At 45.5% G+C, this 18,033-nt stretch overlaps 1 protein-coding gene across 2 annotated transcripts in view; it reads left to right on the top strand.

The window, feature by feature from the left end:
- The window catches only part of LOC112237259 (voltage-dependent calcium channel gamma-6 subunit-like), a 20,912-nt gene extending 4,483 nt beyond the window's left edge, over positions 1–16,429 (top strand). Inside the window, exons 2-6 of one of the 2 annotated variants that reach the window (XR_006080238.1) lie at positions 532–1,260; positions 10,708–10,782; positions 12,149–12,286; positions 14,604–14,949; positions 15,062–16,429. Coding sequence is in view for 1 of the 2 variants with exons in the window: in XM_042308259.1 (XP_042164193.1) it covers positions 885–1,260; positions 10,708–10,782; positions 12,149–12,286; positions 14,604–14,827 (813 nt within the window). In the remaining variant the exon portion in view is untranslated. Of the gene's footprint in view, positions 1–531; positions 1,261–10,707; positions 10,783–12,148; positions 12,287–14,603 lie in introns of both variants that reach the window. The other variant, XM_042308259.1, reaches the window with a different exon arrangement.
- Positions 16,430–18,033: the final 1,604 nt, after the last annotated feature.

Here is an 18,033-nt window from a genome sequence, read left to right as displayed (position 1 = left end):
ATCTGGCTCATACTCTCTCTGCTGTATAGGACAGCAACAAAAACATGTCCAACCCAGGCAGTTCTTTAATAAGAAGAAATGATTTCATGGGTGCTTGTATTTGTAATATTTCACACATGTATGAATTGGAAATGTGTGTTTTTGCATATTCCAACTCCCCCTGAGACACCTTCAGAGAGTGGGGTCACAACCAGCCATTGTTAAGGCACATTAACATCAGTTCTTTTCACCTTGTCACTGCAGGGATCCAAACTAGCGACCTTAACAGTTACTGTCCCAACGCTCTAACCACTAGGCTACCTGCTGTATCTAGGCCTGTACTCTGCTGCATAGGGCAGCAACAAAGGATCTCTACTCCTGGCAGACTGGCAGTTTTATCCACAGAGAGATCAGTGTTGGCCCAAGTGTTTTTTCCCACCTGAACTTGATCCCCCTTTTTAGGGAATCATCATCTCTCTTGTTACGGATGAGGACAAAGAGGGTGTTGTCGTTGTTAACCGTTTTATTTCTTCTTTCCTTGTTTATATTCAGGGGGTGTTCCAGAAAAAATAGACGCCATCCTTCCTCGTCACCCAGTCCTCTCCTCCTCCACCTTTCTCTCATCACTCCCTTTCTCCCATCTTGTCTACTCCCATACTGAACCATCCATCTCTCTCTCCCCTTTCCTCCGTTCTCCATTCTTCATCCCCACATCCACCTCTGAACTGCTGTTATCTGTGTCTCTACCTTCCTTCTGTCTTTAACCTTCCTTTCGTCTTTTTGGGGTTCACCCCCCTGCAATAATTTCCCTGCTTCTCTCTCTTCACTCTCTTTCCCGTCCTCTTCCCTCTTTCCCTCCCTTCCTCTCTCCATCCGGCCTCTCTCGGCCTCTGGTAGAGGTCAACATGTGGGCCAACTACATTGTCCAGCCGGAGGAGGATGGCCGTATGGGGGTGGTAGGAGCTGGGGCCCATGGGGGCCTGGCCGGCCTGGCAGGGGTGAAGGGAGGGGGGCGTGCTACGAGGCGGACCCCTAGGATGAGTGACAGCCAAGAGGGGAAGATCAAGCTGGCGTTCTTTGTGGCCATTGTGGGTGTGACCCTGACAGTGCTGGGGGTGGGAACAGAGTTCTGGGTGGAGCTGGCCACGCCCAAGACCTGGAGTAACAACCAGACGTGTCAGACAGCCCACTACGGCCTGTGGAAGGGGTGTACCCGCACCCTGTGGGTGGACGACATCGACCCCGAGAGAGAGAGCTGTGGCCCCGCCGATCTGCCAGGAGGTGAGGAACCTGTCTGTCTGTCTGTCTGTCTGTCTGTCTGTCTGTTGCATTAGGGCAGGCCATGAGTTGATTTTGGGGACAGGTTAGTTCATATCCTTAGTCTCATTTTGATGACAACACTGTAAAAATGGATTCTGACTAGAGGGAGTAAAGCTGCGACCGGAAGGGATTATTTCAGAGCAGGTTAGGAGAATTTGCGCAGCAGTTTAGGATAATTAATGTGGCAGGTTAGGAGACTTAGGTTGAGGTTAGGAAAAGGGTTAGGGTTAGCTAAAATGCTCTCCTAACCTGTAACGAAAAGCCTCTTCCGGTCATAGCTGGACTCCCTCGAATCACAACCGCAGAGATGGAGGTAACGATGGAGGTAACTGGGGCACTGATTTCATGACCAACCCCTGTTTGCACTGCAGTGCTGTGTGTGTTAGTTAGGGCTTCCTCCCCTTCCTCTGTAATGATCTGTAAACATAGGATAGGTGGAAGCAATATGTTGGATGTCTCCCAGGAATTTGCATCAATGCAGCATCAACCAAGCTGACTCCACACTCCAAGACTGCTTCCATCACGTGGACTGGGAGATGTTTCGTATTGCGTCAGACAACAACATTGACGAATACGCTGATACGGTGTGCGAGTTCATTAGAACGTGCGTTGAAGATGTCGTTCCCATAGCAACGATTAAAACATTCCCTAACCAGAAACCGTGGATTGATGGCAGCATTCGTGTGAAACTGAAGGCACGAACCACTGCTTTTAATCAGGGCAAGGTGTCTGGTAACATGACTGAATACAAACAGTGCAGCTATTCCCTCCGCAAGGCTATCAAACAAGCTAAGCGCCAGTACAGAGACAAAGTAGAATCTCAATTCAACGGCTCAGACACAAGAGGTATGTGGCAGGGTCTACAGTCAATCACGGACTACAGGAAGAAACCCAGCCCAGTCTCGGACCAGGATGTCTTGCTCCCAGGCAGACTAAATAACTTTTTGCCCGCTTTGAGGACAATACAGTGCCACTGACACGGCCTGCAACGGAATCATGCGGTCTCTCCTTCACTGCAGCCGAAGTGAGTAAGACATTTAAACGTGTTAACCTCGCAAGGCTGCAGGCCCAGACGGCATCCCCAGCCGCGCCCTCAGAGCATGCGCAGACCAGCTGGCCGGTGTGTTTACGGACATATTCAACCAATCCCTATACCAGTCTGCTGTTCCCACATGCTTCAAGAGAGCCACCATTGTTCCTGTTCCCAAGAAAGCTAAGGTAACTGAGCTAAACGACTACCGCCCGTAGCACTCACATCCGTCATCATGAAGTGCTTTGAGAGACTAGTCAAGGACCATATCACCTCCACCCTACCTGACACCCTTGACCCACTCCAATTTGCTTACCGCCCAAATAGGTCCACAGACGATGCAATCTCAACCACACTGCACACTGCCCTAACCCATCTGGACAAGAGGAATACCTATGTGAGAATGCTGTTCATCGACTACAGCTCGGCATTCAACACCATAGTACCTCCAAGCTCGTCATCAAGCTCGAGACCCTGGGTCTCGACCCCGCCCTGTGCAACTGGGTACTGGACTTCCTGACGGGCCGCCCCCAGGTGGTGAGGGTAGGCAACAACATCTCCTCCCCGCTGATCCTCAACACTGGGGCCCCACAAGGGTGCGTTCTGAGCCCCCTCCTGTACTCCCTGTTCACCCACGACTGCGTGGCCATGCACGCTCCAACTCAATCATCAAGTTTGCGGACGACACAACAGTGGTAGGCTTGATTACCAACAACGACGAGACGGCCTACAGGGAGGAGGTGAGGGCCCTCGGAGTGTGGTGTCAGGAAAATAACCTCACACCCAACGTCAACAAAACTAAGGAGATGATTGTGGACTTCAGGAAACAGCAGAGGGAACACCCCCATCCACATCGATGGAACAGTAGTGGAGAGGGTAGCAAGTTTTAAGTTCCTCGGCATACACATCACAGACAAACTGAATTGGTCCACTCACACAGACAGCATCGTGAGGAAGGCGCAGCAGCGCCTCTTCAACCTCAGGAGGCTGAAGAAATTCGGCTTGTCGCCAAAAGCACTCACAAACTTCTACAGATGCACAATCGAGAGCATCCTGGCGGGCTGTATCACCGCCTGGTATGGCAACTGCACCGCCCTCAACCGTAAGGCTCTCCAGAGGGTAGTGAGGTCTGCACAACGCATCACCGGGGGCAAACTACCTGCCCTCCAGGACACCTACACCACCCGATGCTACAGGAAGGCCATAAAGATCATCAAGGACATCAACCACCCGAGCCACTGCCTGTTCACCCCGCTGTCATCCAGAAGGCGAGGTCAGTACAGGTGCATCAAAGCTGGGACCGAGAGACTGAAAAACAGCTTCTATCTCAAGGCCATCAGACTGTTAAACAGCCACCACTAACATTGAGTGGCTACTGCCAACACACTGTCAATGACACTGACTCTACTCCAGCCACTTTAATCATGGGAATTGATGGGAAATTATGTAAATATATCACTAGCCACTTTAAACAATGCTACCTTATATAATGTTACTTACCCTACATTGTTCATCTCATATGCATACGTTGATACTGTACTCTATATCATCGACTGCATCCTTATGTAATACATGTATCACTAGCCACTTTAACTATGCCACTTGGTTTACATACTTATCTCATATGTATATACTGTACTCGATATCATCTACTGTATCTTGCCTATGCTGCTCTGTACCATCACTCATTCATATATCCTTATGTACATATTCTTTATCCCCTTACACTGTGTATAAGACAGTTTTTTTTTTTGGAATTGTTAGATTACTTGCTCGTTATTACTGCATTGTCGGAACTAGAAGCACAAGCATTTCGCTACACTCGCATTAACATCTGCTAACCATGTGTATGTGACAAATAAAATTTGATTTGATTTGATTTGAATATGTGGGTGTGTGTATGCATGTGTACATTGTATGTATGCGTGTGCGTGTCCTTTGTCTGTGTGTGCGCGAGCGTGCTTATGCAAACGTGTGTGAATAGGAGGCATGTATGCCAGCTTTGCTGCGTGTGTATCTGGGTCATCCTACAGATAATGTGCAAATTGAGTCCTTAAAGGTATACTGCTTTGAAATGGAGCCAGTCTGAATTTGACAAATCTGAATGTGGCTACTGGTCTGTCTGTTAGTTATCTAGCTATAGGCATCAGATTTGTATAATCGTTGGTGAGTCAGAAAAGGATGTTTCCAGTATCCTTGTAAAGATCCAAACTTTCAGTGTGTTTATATAAGACAGACGCTTCCCTTTTACTGCATGATGGAGCTTCGTCTTTCGGAATATTTCAATGGATTATTATTATTACCATTTAATTTCAATTTCTTTCAGTTTTAGAATTTCCCTTTATTGAATGATCAGTCGAAAATATATTTTGATTGCAGGTATTCTTCATTATAGTGTTTTTTTCATAAAGTCTTCTCTATAAAAAAAACAAAAAATATTTTTTTACATTTCAGGAAAAGAAAGCTAATAAACTACGATTTTCAGCCACTTCCTCCATCCTGTACTGTTACATTCCTCCATGTAAGTCTGTTATCTGTGGAATGACCCGTTTCTGTCTGTAGGAATCGTCCAGTGGTGGATGAATGCAGGTATTAAAGCATTTGTCCCACAGAGGGGGCCAGACAGGGCCTACGGTAGGATGAGGTAGCCATCTCCTGTATTCGTGCTTTATCTGCCAGAATAGTCTGATATTCGGCCAAATCAAATGTATTAATATAGCCCTTCTTACATCAGCTGATATATCAAAGTGCTGTACAGAAACTCAGCCTAAAACCCCAAACAGCAAGCAATGCAGGTGTAGAAGCACGGTGGCTAGGAAAAACTCCCTAGAAAGGCCAAAACCTAGGAAGAAACCTAGAGAGGAACCAGGCTATGTGGGGTGGCCAGTCCTCTTCTGGCTGTGCCGGGTGGAGATTATAACAGAACATGGCCAAGATGTTCAAATGTTCATAAATGACCAGCATGGTCAAACAATAATAATCACAGTAGTTGTCGAGGGTGCAACAAGTCAGCACCTTAGGAGTAAATGTCAGTTGGCTTTTCATAGCCAATCATTGAGAGTATCTCTACCACTCCTGGTGTCTCTAGAGAGTTAAAAACAGCAGGTCTGGGACCGGTGAACAGGTCAGGGTTCCATAGCCGCAGGCAGAACAGTTGAAACTGGAGCAGCAGCACAGCCAGGTGCACTGGGGACAGCTAGGAGTCATCATGCCAGGTAGTCCTGAGGCATGGTCCTAGGTCTCAGGTCCTCCGAGAGAGAGAAAGAAAGAGAGAAAGAGAGAATTAGAGAGAGCATACTTAAATTCACACAGGACACCAGATAAGACAGGAGAAATACTCCAGATATAAGAGACTGACCCTAGCCCCCCGACACAAAAACTACTGCAGCATAAATACTGGAGGCTGAGACAGGAGGGGTCAGGAGACACTATGGCCCCATCCGATGATACGCCCGGACAGGGCCAAACAGGAAGGATATAAACCCACCCACTTTGCCAAAGCACATCCCCCTCACCAGAGGGATATCTTCAACCACCAATTTACCATCCTGAGACGAGGCCGAGTATAACCCACAAAGATCTCCACCACGGCACAACCCAGGCTAGGAGTGGTTGGCTTTGATACAATAGCAATGATGTATGTATTGTTTTTAATAGGATGTATATATATTCTACATTGTATAAATATAAAATAGCTTTATTTCATTTTGCAGACTTGATTTAGCTTGTTTTATTAGGATGGATGAATCCTATGAATGTTCATATCTATTACAATGTAGATTACACGCTATATCCATCTGGTGCATTGTTTATCAGCCTCCGGTATTTTAGAGGGCTGATTCACCTTGGATGTCTAGTCGATAAACATCTATGTCTGACTCACCTTGTGTGTCTTGTCTAGCAGATAAACATCTGTGTTTACGATGACGGTCTGTGTGTTGGAGTAGAGTCAGTATCTATTCTGACACTTCCTTGTCTCCGTGCTTCAAAACACTGTTGGCCCACAGCGCCTGACAGACAGGCTCTGCTGTGTGTGTGTGTGTGGACTTCTCATGTTTGGAGAAAAACAACTGTTTCTCCATCTGTGCGTCTCTATTTCACATTCATGTTTACATGCCCCTGGCGCCTGTCCCTGGGAAACAACATCACAGTCATTCTCTGTCACTGTCTGTCAGTGCCAGACCAACTAATACATCATACAACACTCACTGCTACTGTACATTACCATAACCTCTGACTAACTGACTAAGCCACTTAGGTGGACTAGTGGACAGGAGTGCAGAAGGACAGGTGGACCGGTGGACAGGAGGGCAGAAGGACAGGTGGACCGGTGGACAGGAGGGCAGGTGGACAGGTAGACAGGTGGACCGGTGGACAGGTGGACCGGTGGACAGGTGGACCGGTGGACAGGTAGACAGGTGGAGAGCTTGAGAGGTAGATCTCACTATAAATCTGTGGTCATAATATACAGGTTTCCTGTAACGCACCAGTGTTGCAGACAGAATAGCATTAAGGTTGATAGGAGAGTCTGCTGTATGTGTTTGTACTTGTGTGTGTGTTTGGTTTTACTGTCCTTGTGGTGACCAGAAGTCAAACAGCCTAAAATAACCTTTTTCCTTAAGGTTTAGGGGTAGGGTTTGGGGTTAAAGTTAGGGAAAATAGGATTTTGAATGGGAATCAGTTGTTTGGTCCTCACATGGATAGTAAAACAAACATGTGTGTGTGGCTGTGTGTTTGTGGGTCCCTCTGTGTCTCTGACCACACAGAGTATGCAGGGGTGACTACCAGACAGGGGGATCGAGGAAGAACAGCAGAGGACGAGAGCAAAATATATTTATCTATCTCATATATATATCTCTATATAAAGAGAGAGAGGAAGAGCAGCAGAGGACGAGAGAATATATTTATATATAAGGAGAGAGAGAGGAAGAGCAGCAGAGGATGAGAGAATATATTTATATAAAGGAGAGAGAGAGGAAGAGCAGCAGAGGATGAGAGAATATATTTATATAAAGGAGAGAGAGAGGAAGAGCAGCAGAGGATGAGAGAATATATTTATATATAAGGAGAGAGAGAGGAAGAGCAGCAGAGGATGAGAGAATATATTTATATAGCAGAGGATGAGAGAATATATTTATATAAAGGAGAGAGAGAGGAAGAGCAGCAGAGGATGAGAGAATATATTTATATAAAGGAGAGAGAGAGGAAGAGCAGCAGAGGATGAGAGAATATATTTATATATAAGGAGAGAGAGAGGAAGAGCAGCAGAGGATGAGAGAATATATTTATATAAAGGAGAGAGAGAGGAAGAGCAGCAGAGGATGAGAGAATATATTTATATAAAGGAGAGAGAGAGGAAGAGCAGCAGAGGATGAGAGAATATATTTATATAAAGGAGAGAGAGAGGAAGAGCAGCAGAGGATGAGAGAATATATTTATATAAAGGAGAGAGAGAGGAAGAGCAGCAGAGGATGAGAGAATATATTTATATAAAGGAGAGAGAGAGGAAGAGCAGCAGAGGATGAGAGAATATATTTATATATAAGGAGAGAGAGAGGAAGAGCAGCAGAGGATGAGAGAATATATTTATATAAAGGAGAGAGAGGAAGAGCAGCAGAGGATGAGAGAATATATTTATATAAAAGAGAGAGAGGAAGAGCAGCAGAGGATGAGAGAATATATTTATATATAAGGAGAGAGAGAGGAAGAGCAGCAGAGGATGAGAGAATATATTTATATAAAGGAGAGAGAGAGGAAGAGCAGCAGAGGATGAGAGAATATATTTATATATAAGGAGAGAGAGAGGAAGAGCAGCAGAGGATGAGAGAATATATTTATATAAAGGAGAGAGAGGAAGAGCAGCAGAGGATGAGAGAATATATTTATATATAAGGAGAGAGAGAGGAAGAGCAGCAGAGGATGAGAGAATATATTTATATATAAGGAGAGAGAGAGGAAGAGCAGCAGAGGATGAGAGAATATATTTATATATAAGGAGAGAGAGAGGAAGAGCAGCAGAGGATGAGAGAATATATTTATATAAAGGAGAGAGAGAGGAAGAGCAGCAGAGGATGAGAGAATATATTTATATAAAGGAGAGAGAGAGGAAGAGCAGCAGAGGATGAGAGAATATATTTATATAAAGGAGAGAGAGGAAGAGCAGCAGAGGATGAGAGAATATATTTATATATAAGGAGAGAGAGAGGAAGAGCAGCAGAGGATGAGAGAATATATTTATATATAAGGAGAGAGAGAGGAAGAGCAGCAGAGGATGAGAGAATATATTTATATAAAGGAGAGAGAGAGGAAGAGCAGCAGAGGATGAGAGAATATATTTATATAAGGAGAGAGAGAGGAAGAGCAGCAGAGGATGAGAGAATATATTTATATAAAGGAGAGAGAGAGGAAGAGCAGCAGAGGATGAGAGAATATATTTATATAAGGAGAGAGAGAGGAAGAGCAGCAGAGGATGAGAGAATATATTTATATAAAGGAGAGAGAGAGGAAGAGCAGCAGAGGATGAGAGAATATACACTGCTCAAAAAAATAAAGGGAACACTAAAATAGCACATCCTAGATCTGAATGAATGAAATATCCTTATTAAATACTTTTTTTCTTTACATAGTTGAATGCTGACAACAAAATCACACACAAATTATCAATGGAAGTCAAATTTATCAACCCATGGAGGTCTGGATTTGGAGTCACACTCAAAATTAAAGTGTAAAACCACACTACAGGCTGATCCAACATTGATGTAATGTCCTTAAAACAAGTCAAAATGAGGCTCAGTAGTGTGTGTGGCCTCCATGTGCCTGTATGACCTCCCTACAACGCCTGGGCATGCTCCTGATGAGGTGTCGGATGGTCTCCTGAGGGATCTCCTCCCAGACCTGGACTAAAGCATCCGCCAACTCCTGGACAGTCTGTGGTGCAACCTAGTGAATGACCTGCAGAGAGCTGGGACCAAAGTAACAAAGCCTACCATCAGTAACACACTACGCCGCCAGGGACTCAAATCCTGCAGTGCCAGACGTGTCCCCCTGCTTAAGCCAGTACATGTCCAGGCCTGTCTTAAGTTTGCTAGAGAGCATTTGGATGACCCAGAAGAAATTGGGAGAATGTCATATGGTCAGATGAAATCAAAATATAACTTTTTGGTAAAAACTCAACTGTGAAGCATGGGGGTGGAAACATCATGCTTTGGGGCTGTTTTTCTGCAAAGGGACCAGGACGACTGATCCGTGTAAAGGAAAGAATGAATGGGGCCATGTATCGTGAGATTTTGAGTGAAAACCTCCTTCCATCAGCAAGGGCATTGAAGAAGAAACGTGGCTGGGTCTTTCAGCATGACAATGATCCCAAACACACCGCCCGGGCAACGAAGGAGTGGCTTCGTAAGAAGCATTTCAAGGTCCTGGAGTGGCCTAGCCAGTCTCCAGATCTCAACCCCATAGAAAATCTTTGGAGGGAGTTGATAGTCTGTGTTGCCCAGCAACAGCCCCAAAACATCACTGCTCTAGAGGAGATCTGCATGGAGGAATGAGCCAAAATACCAGCAACAGTGTGTGAAAACCTTGTGAAGACTTACAGAAAACGTTTGACCTCTGTCATTGCCAACAAAGGGTATATAACAAAGTATTTAGATAAACTTTTGTTATTGACCAAATACTTATTTTCCACCATAATTCGCAAATGAATGAATTAAAAATCCTACAATGTGATTTTCTGGATTTTTTTCCCTCATTTTGTCTGTCATAGTTGAAGTGTACCTATGATGAAAATTACAGGCATCTCATCTTTTTAAGTGGGAGAACTTGCACAATTGGTGGCTGACTAAATACTTTTTTGCCCCACTGTAAATATATAAAGGCAGAGAGAGGAAGAGTGTCTGTCTAATGCAGTATTAACCAAGCCCCTGTAATCTTCTCTTTTCCTTCCTTCATCTCGTTCACCTCCCTCTCATCTGTCTCCCTCTTTCTCTTTGTTCTCACCCCTCCCTCCATCTGCCCACTCTATCACTCCCTATCTCTCCTTCCCCCTTTTTCTCATGCTCTCTGCGTTCTCTCTCTCTCTCTCTCTCTCCTTCTGGCCCTAACTCCTTTACAAATGTCTTGCTTTCTCTCCACCTGCCCCCTCTTTCTATCTCTCCTTCTCCCTCTCTTCCATCACCCCTCTCTCTCTCCTTCTCTCTCGTGGCACCATATGTGCTGTGAATATGGGACTGTGTAGAGCAGTGAGCAGTGTTTCTCTTGGTGCTCCCACGACACAACAGATAAAATGTGTCTTCATGTCTAGGAGGACAGAGGGGATGGATGCACAGGGACCAGCAATATACTCTGTGTGTGTGATTTTCCCTCTCTGTTTCTCTTCTCAGAATCCAACTGCACTTACTTCAAATTCTTCACCAATGGACACAACGCAGTCATATTTAATAAGACGACCCACAAGAGTAAGTCAGCATCTTAAATCTCGCTTCCGCTTCCGCCTCCCCCTCCTTCTCTCCCTCTCTCCCTCTCCCTCTCTCCCTCTCCTTCTCTCCCTCTCTCCCTCTCTCCCTCTCTTTCTCTCCCTCTCCCTCTCTCCCTCTCCTTCTCTCCCTCTCTCCCTCTCTTTCTCTCCCTCTCTCCCTCTCCTTCTCTCCCTCTCACCTTCTCTCTCTTTCTCTCCCTCTCTTTCTCTCCCTCTCTCCCTCTCTTTCTCTCCTTCTCTCCCTCTCCCTCTCTCCTCTCTCCCTCTCACCTTCCCTCTCCCTCTCTCCCTCCTCCTTCTCTCCCTCTCACCTTCTCTCTCTCCTCTCTCTCCCCTCCTTCTCTCCCCTCTCCCTCTCTCCCTCTCTCCCTCTCTTTCTCTCCCTCTCTCCCCCTCCTTCTCTCCCTCTCTCTCTCCCTCTCTTTCTCTCCCTCTCTCCCTCTCTTTCTCTCCCTCTCTCCCCTCCTCCTCCCTCTCTCCCCCCCTCTCTTTCTCTCCCTCTCTCCCTCCCCCTCTCTTCTCTCCCTCTCTCCCCCTCCTTCTCTCCCTCTCTCCCTCTCTTTCTCTCCCTCTCTCCCCTTCCTTCTCTCCCTCTCTCCCTCTCTTTCTCTCCCTCTCCTTCTCTCCCTCTCACCTTCTCTCTCCCTCTCTCCCCCTCCTTCTCTCCCTCTCTCCCTCTCCCTCTCTCCCTCTCTTTCTCTCCCTCTCTCCCCCTCCTTCTCTCCCTCTCTCCCTCTCTTTCTCTCCCTCTCTCCCTCTCTTTCTCTCCCTCTCTCCCCCTCCTTCTCTCCCTCTCTTTCTCTCCCTCTCTCCCCCTCCTTCTCTCCCTCTCTCCCTCTCTTTCTCTCCCTCTCTCCCTCTCTTTCTCTCCCTCTCTCCCCCTCCTTCTCTCCCTCTCTCCCTCTCCTTCTCTCCCTCTCTCCCTCTCTTTCTCTCCCTCTCTCCCCCTCCTTCTCTCCCTCTCTCCCTCTCTTTCTCTCCCTCTCTCCCCTTCCTTCTCTCCCTCTCTCCCTCTCTTTCTCTCCCTCTCCTTCTCTCCCTCTCACCTTCTCTCTCCTTCTCTCCCTCTCACCTTCTCTCTCCCTCTCTCCCCCTCCTTCTCTCCCTCTCACCTTCTCTCTCTTTCTCACAGTGCTGTATTTATTCCCTGTGATGTCACTCTCAGATGCACAATGCTCACTGAGGTGTAACTCTGCCCTCCCTCATTCTCCCCTGTCTTCCTCTCCAACACCTCTTCACTCTTTCTCTAACCACTTCTCCCTCTATTCACTTCCTCTCCATCCCTCTCTCCTCCTCCTCTCATTCTGTCTCCCCCCTCTCTCTTCCCCCTCCCCTCTCTCTCCCAGACCTGAACATAGCGGCTGCTATCCTAGCAATGATAGCTCTGTCTATGATGGTGATGGGAGCAATCTGTATCACCATGTCCCTCAGTAAAGGAGTGCCCTTCTTCCTCAAGCCCGCCTCCTTCTGCTTCATCCTATCAGGTAAGGGGAAATAGACTACAAAGAGAGCAGTCCCTATTCTGGGTATAGACTTAGACCTCCCTGTAGGGAAATGAACTATCAAAAATGTACATTAAACTCACAAAAGTTCCAAAAGAATACAAATATTTCAAATGTCATATTATGTCTATATACAGTGTTGTAATGATGTGAAAAGTACAACATGGAAAATGAATACACATAAATATAGGTTGTATTTACAATTGTGTTTGTTCTTCACTGGTTGCCCTTTGCTTGTGGCAACAGTTCACAAATAGTGCTGCTGTGATGGCACACTGTTGTATTTTACGCAATAGATATGGGAGTTTATCAAAATTGGATTTGTTTTTCGAATGATTTGTGGGTCTGTGTAATCTGAGGGAAATATGTGTCTCTGATATTGTCATACATTTGGCAGGAGGTTAGGAAGTGCAGCTCAGTTTCCACCTCATTTTGGGGCAGTGTGCACATAGCCTGCCTTCTCTTCAGAGCCAGGTCTGCCTACAGCTCCCTCTCTCAATAGCAAGGCTATGCTCACTGAGTCTGTACACAGTCAAAGATTTCCTTAATTTGGGTCAGTCACAGTGGTCTGTGTACTCTCTGTGTAGGGCCAAATAGCATTCCAGTTTGCTGTTTTTTTTGTAAATTCTTTCCAATGTGTCAAGTAATTATCTTTTTGTTTTATCATGATTTGGTTGGGGACAGAAGCACCAGATCATCAGCAAACAGTAGACATTTGACTTCAGATTCTAGTAGGGTGATGCCGGGTGCTGCAGACTCTTCTAGTGCCCTCACCAATTCGTTGATATATATATACAGTGGGGAGAACAAGTATTTGACACACTGCCGATTTTGCAGGTTTTCCTACTTACAAAGCATGTAGAGGCCTGTAATGTTTATCATAGGTACACTTCAACTGTGAGAGATGGAATCTAAAACAAAAATCCAGAAAATCACATTGTATGATTTTTAAGTAATTATTTTGCATTTTATTGCATGACATAAGTATTTGATCACCTACCAACCAGTAGGAATTCCGGCTCTCACAGTTTTTCTTTAAAAAGCCCTCCTGTTCTCCACTCATTACCTGTATTAACTGCACCTGTTTGAACTCGTTACCTGTATAAAAGACACCTGTCCACACACTCAATCAACCTCTCCACAATGGCCAAGACCAGAGAGCTGTGTAAGGACATCAGGGATAAAATTGTAGACCTGCACAAGGCTGGGATGGGCCCGTCTGAAGTTTGCCAATGACCATCTGGATGATCCAGAGGAGGAATGGGAGAAGGTCATGTGGTCTGATGAGAAAAAAATAGAGCTTTTTGGTCTAAACTCCACTCGCCGTGTTTGGAGGAAGAAGAAGGATGAGTACAACCTCAAGAACACCATCCCAACCGTGAAGCATGGAGGTGGAAACATAATTCTTTGGGGATGCTTTTCTGCAAAGGGGACAGGACGACTGCACCGTATTGAGGGGAGGATGGATGGGGCCATGTATCGCGAGATCTTGGCCAACAACCTCCTTCCCTCAGTAAGAGCATTTTCCTGCATGACAACGACCCGAAACACACAGCCAAGGCAACTAAGGAGTGGCTCCATAAGAAGCATCTCAAGGTCCTGGAGTGGCCTAGCCAGTCTCCAGACCTGAACCCAATAGAAAATCTTTGGAGGGAGCTGAAAGTCCGTATTGCCCAGCGACAGCCCCGAAACCTGAAGGATCTGGAGAAGGTCTGTATGGAGGAGTGGGCCAAAATCCCTGCTGCAGTGTGTGCAAACCTGTGTCAAGAACTACAGGAAACGTATGATCTCTGTAATTGCAAACAAAGGTTTCTGTACCAAATATTAAGTTCTGCTTTTCTGATGTATCAAATACTTATGTCATGCAATAAAATGCAAATTAATTACTTAATAATCATACAAAATGATTTTCTGGATTTTTTTTGTGATTCCGTCTCTCACAGTTGAAGTGTACCTATGATAAAAAGTACAGACCTCTACATGCTTTGTAAGTTGGAAAACTTGCAACAAAAAAAAATATATATATATGTATGTTGAAGAGGGTGGGGCTTAAGCTGCATCCCTGTCTCACCCCACGGCCCTGTGGAAAGAAATGTGTTTTCTGCCTCATACTTGTTTGTGTACATGGATTTTATAACATTGTATGCTTTTCCCTCAACACCACTTTCCATCAATTTGTATAGCTCTCTCTCCCCTCATACCTACTCTCCGTCTCACCTTCCTACTCCTTCTCCCCCTCTCCCTCCCTCTACATCCATTCCCCATCCCCACTTCCTTCCTCCCTCCCTCTCTCCCACAGGTCTACTGGTCCTGCTGTCTATACTGGTGTTTCACCAGTCAGTGCTGGCCCTGTTGTCATCTGACCACTCCATACCGCTCCACCATGAGCTCTCCTGGTCCGTGACCTGTGTGGGCTTCGCTGGGGCCATCCTCATCATAGGGGGAATCCTTTTCCTGATCCTCTCCCTCCCCTATAGCTCCTGGGAGAAATGTCTGCCTCAATGCAACAGCAGCACTACCTAGCACAATGGAGGCCCAGAAGAGCCCCAAAAGCACATAACTGGGGGAAAAATGTTTAGTTTTATATCAGGATTGTAATCAAACTCCAGTCCTCGAGGGATTTAGTTGCTGGCTTTAGTTGTCAGGTATAAATCAGACACTGATCAGAACAACTACAACCAGTAGACACTGATGCCACCCAGGAGTTGAGTTGGAGACCCCTGTTTATATTGTCAGTCTGCTGGCTTTAGTTGTCAGGTATAAATCAGACACTGATCAGAACAACTACAACCAGTAGACACTGATGCCACCCAGGAGTTGAGTTGGAGACCCCTGTTTATATTGTCAGTCTGCTGGCTTTAGTTGTCAGGTATAAATCAGACACTGATCAGAACAACTACAACCAGTAGACACTGATGCCACCCAGGAGTTGAGTTGGAGACCCCTGTTTATATTGTCAGTCTGCTGGCTTTAGTTGTCAGGTATAAATCAGACACTGATCAGAACAACTACAACCAGTAGACACTGATGCCACCCAGGGGTTGAGTTGGAGACCCCTGTTTATATTGTCAGTTATATTGTCAAACTAGACTGAAAGGCTGACTAACTTGTAGGTCGACACAGTGTTTACTTAATGCGATAACAATGATGCTCACTAACTGTGCCTAGAACTCTACAAGCCTGCCCTAAAGCCTGCGACCTTACCAGAAAACACTACGTAGACCACAACTTCTCCACGTTTTGGCATCATGACCAACCTATAGCTTTTAGAAGTTTCTGATGACCTACCAAAGAACAAGCAATGTTTCTAAGCAGAACCCGGTCTTTACCAGGGGGGTAATGCTGGGTTAAACAAAACCAAAGCATGGATTGATGTCTTAACGTGTCCATTGACTGTTAACAGGGTAAGGAAACCAATATGTCATTTAGTTATTGAACTAGTTCTTTAAACACAACGCCAACCACACTGTAGTTGTAGATAAAGACCCAGCAGTGGGGTGCAGCATCCTGTCTGTACTATGAACTATGTACTAACCATTACTTATTGATAGTGTTACTTAGCCAATGAAATGGTAATGTGGTAACCATGGTAACATGTAGGTCACTACCGTTGCTAAGGGAGGAGATGCTATATTGTTTCCAGGAAGTGGCATAGCCATCCCTGCTACATGAAACGCCTTGCAGGTTGTCACTATTAATCTATTATGAATGATTATGACGTCTTACACTTAATACCTAGAAATAATATATTATCTATTTATTATCTACACATTGTCCACATGAATGAATGCTGTTTTTAAGTAAGAATGTGTGAATGATTGAATGTATGTATGGAAGTATTGTATGGACTCACTTTACAAGCACAGCTCTGTATATAAAATATGTGTTTATATTTTATTTATACCTGCACACTGTAGCCTTTTGTTCAAGCTTAGGGGGGTGTTTTTAGTTTTTAGCTTATTCAAACCCTTTTTTCATCATGTGTTTTATTTGTCTTAATAAAGCCCACCTTGTCTTTCTCTACCTACATGTGTGTTTGGGGAAATACACATTGTGCCTAAATGGTCCTATGATCATATGTATGTCTCAATGGGTTTGCTTTTGAAATAAATAGATTTGACATAAGAAACACTCTCCTACTTTGTCTTGTCTACGAGTCCTTTTCTCCCTTCTAACTTAAATGCAACCCATTTTTGAACCCTTACCAACAGACGTACCCCCCCCCCAACTCTCTCTCTCTAAAATTAGTACATTGCTCATCCCAGTTGCACTGCAGAGGTTGAGAAACCTTATCCATGAATGTAAACTATGTGCCTCACCGCTACCCTCACCCTTACATGCACGTGCACCCCCACCTCTCCCAACCCCACTTTCTCTCCTGTCTCTCGGGGAGCTCCCCTTCCCAAGCCCCCACCTCTGTTGCCCTCACCCCATTGGCCCAGAGGTGGTGTAATTTATCAGAACGGTCCTAGAGCCTTCTTCCATGTCGGATCCCTTTCTTTTGGACCCCCTCTACACTAATTGTCCAAGGGAGACCACCAACACACATACACTCTAGCCCTCCAGTGAGCAGAAACTGAAACCAGTGCTGACACATGACACGGTGTTCAGAAAGTATATATAGCTGTTTAATAGTTCTGCACAGCCTCTTTGACAAGAGCAATCCAAGCACTGCTGGCTTGTACCAGGTGTAAGTGAACCTCAGAGTGTGAAATTTGAGATTTTGGCTGACAAATGTAGTATCACCACCTCTTTTCCAGGCTGGATCTCAACCGGTCGTGATTGGGAGTCCCATAGGGCGGCGCACAATTGGCCCAGCGTCGTCCGGGTTTGGCCGGTATAGGCCGTCATTGTAAATAAGAATTTGTTCTTAACTGACTTGCCTAGTTTAATAAATAATACAAAAATTCCTGTTAAAATAAAGTAAATAAATAAAATATTGTGGTCACATTCATTAACAGGATACTGCACTGTATAGTGCAAATAAATGTTTTCACACCTTAGGTCTAAAGTTGTGTCAAGTCTCTCTCTGTCTGTCATTCTCGCAAACTCTCTCTCTCCATCCCGCTATTCTCTCTCTCTCTCTCTCTCTCTCTCCATCCCGCTATTGAATCTGGTTTCTGAGCTGGTCATGGGTGTACCTCAGCCACGCTCAAGGTCCTAAACGATATCATAACCTCCATCGATAAGAGACAATACTGTGCAGCCGTATTCATAGACCTGGCCAAGGCTTTCGACTCGGTCAATCACCACATTCTTATCGGCAGACTCAACAGCCTTGGTTTCTCAAATGACTGCCTCGCCTGGTTCACCAACTACTTCTCAGACAGAGTTCAGTGTGTCAAATCAGAGGGCCTGTTTGTCTGGACCTCTGGCAGTCTCTATGAGGGTGCCACAGGTTTCAATTCTCGGGTCGACTCTTTTCTCTGTATATATCAATGATGTTGCTCTTGCTGCTGGTGAGTCTCTGATCCACCTCTACACAGACGATACCATTCTGTATACATCTGGCCCTTCTTTGGACACAGTGTTAACTAACCTCCAGACGAGCTTCAACGCCATACAACTCTCCTTCCGTGGCCTCCAACTGCTCTTAAATGCAAGCAAAACTAAATGCATGCTCTTCAACCGATCGCTACCAGCACCTGCCTGCCCGTCCAGCATCACTACTCTGGACGGTTCTGACAAATAGCGAGGTAATTGGTTAGACTGTAAACTCTCCTTCCAGA

Source organism: Oncorhynchus tshawytscha, linkage group LG03, assembly GCF_018296145.1.
Source record: "Oncorhynchus tshawytscha isolate Ot180627B linkage group LG03, Otsh_v2.0, whole genome shotgun sequence".
In the NCBI taxonomy this organism is placed as follows: Eukaryota; Metazoa; Chordata; class Actinopteri; order Salmoniformes; family Salmonidae; genus Oncorhynchus; species Oncorhynchus tshawytscha.
The sequence above is the reverse complement of the archived record's forward strand: the minus strand, read 5'-3'. Positions and strand labels throughout refer to the sequence as shown.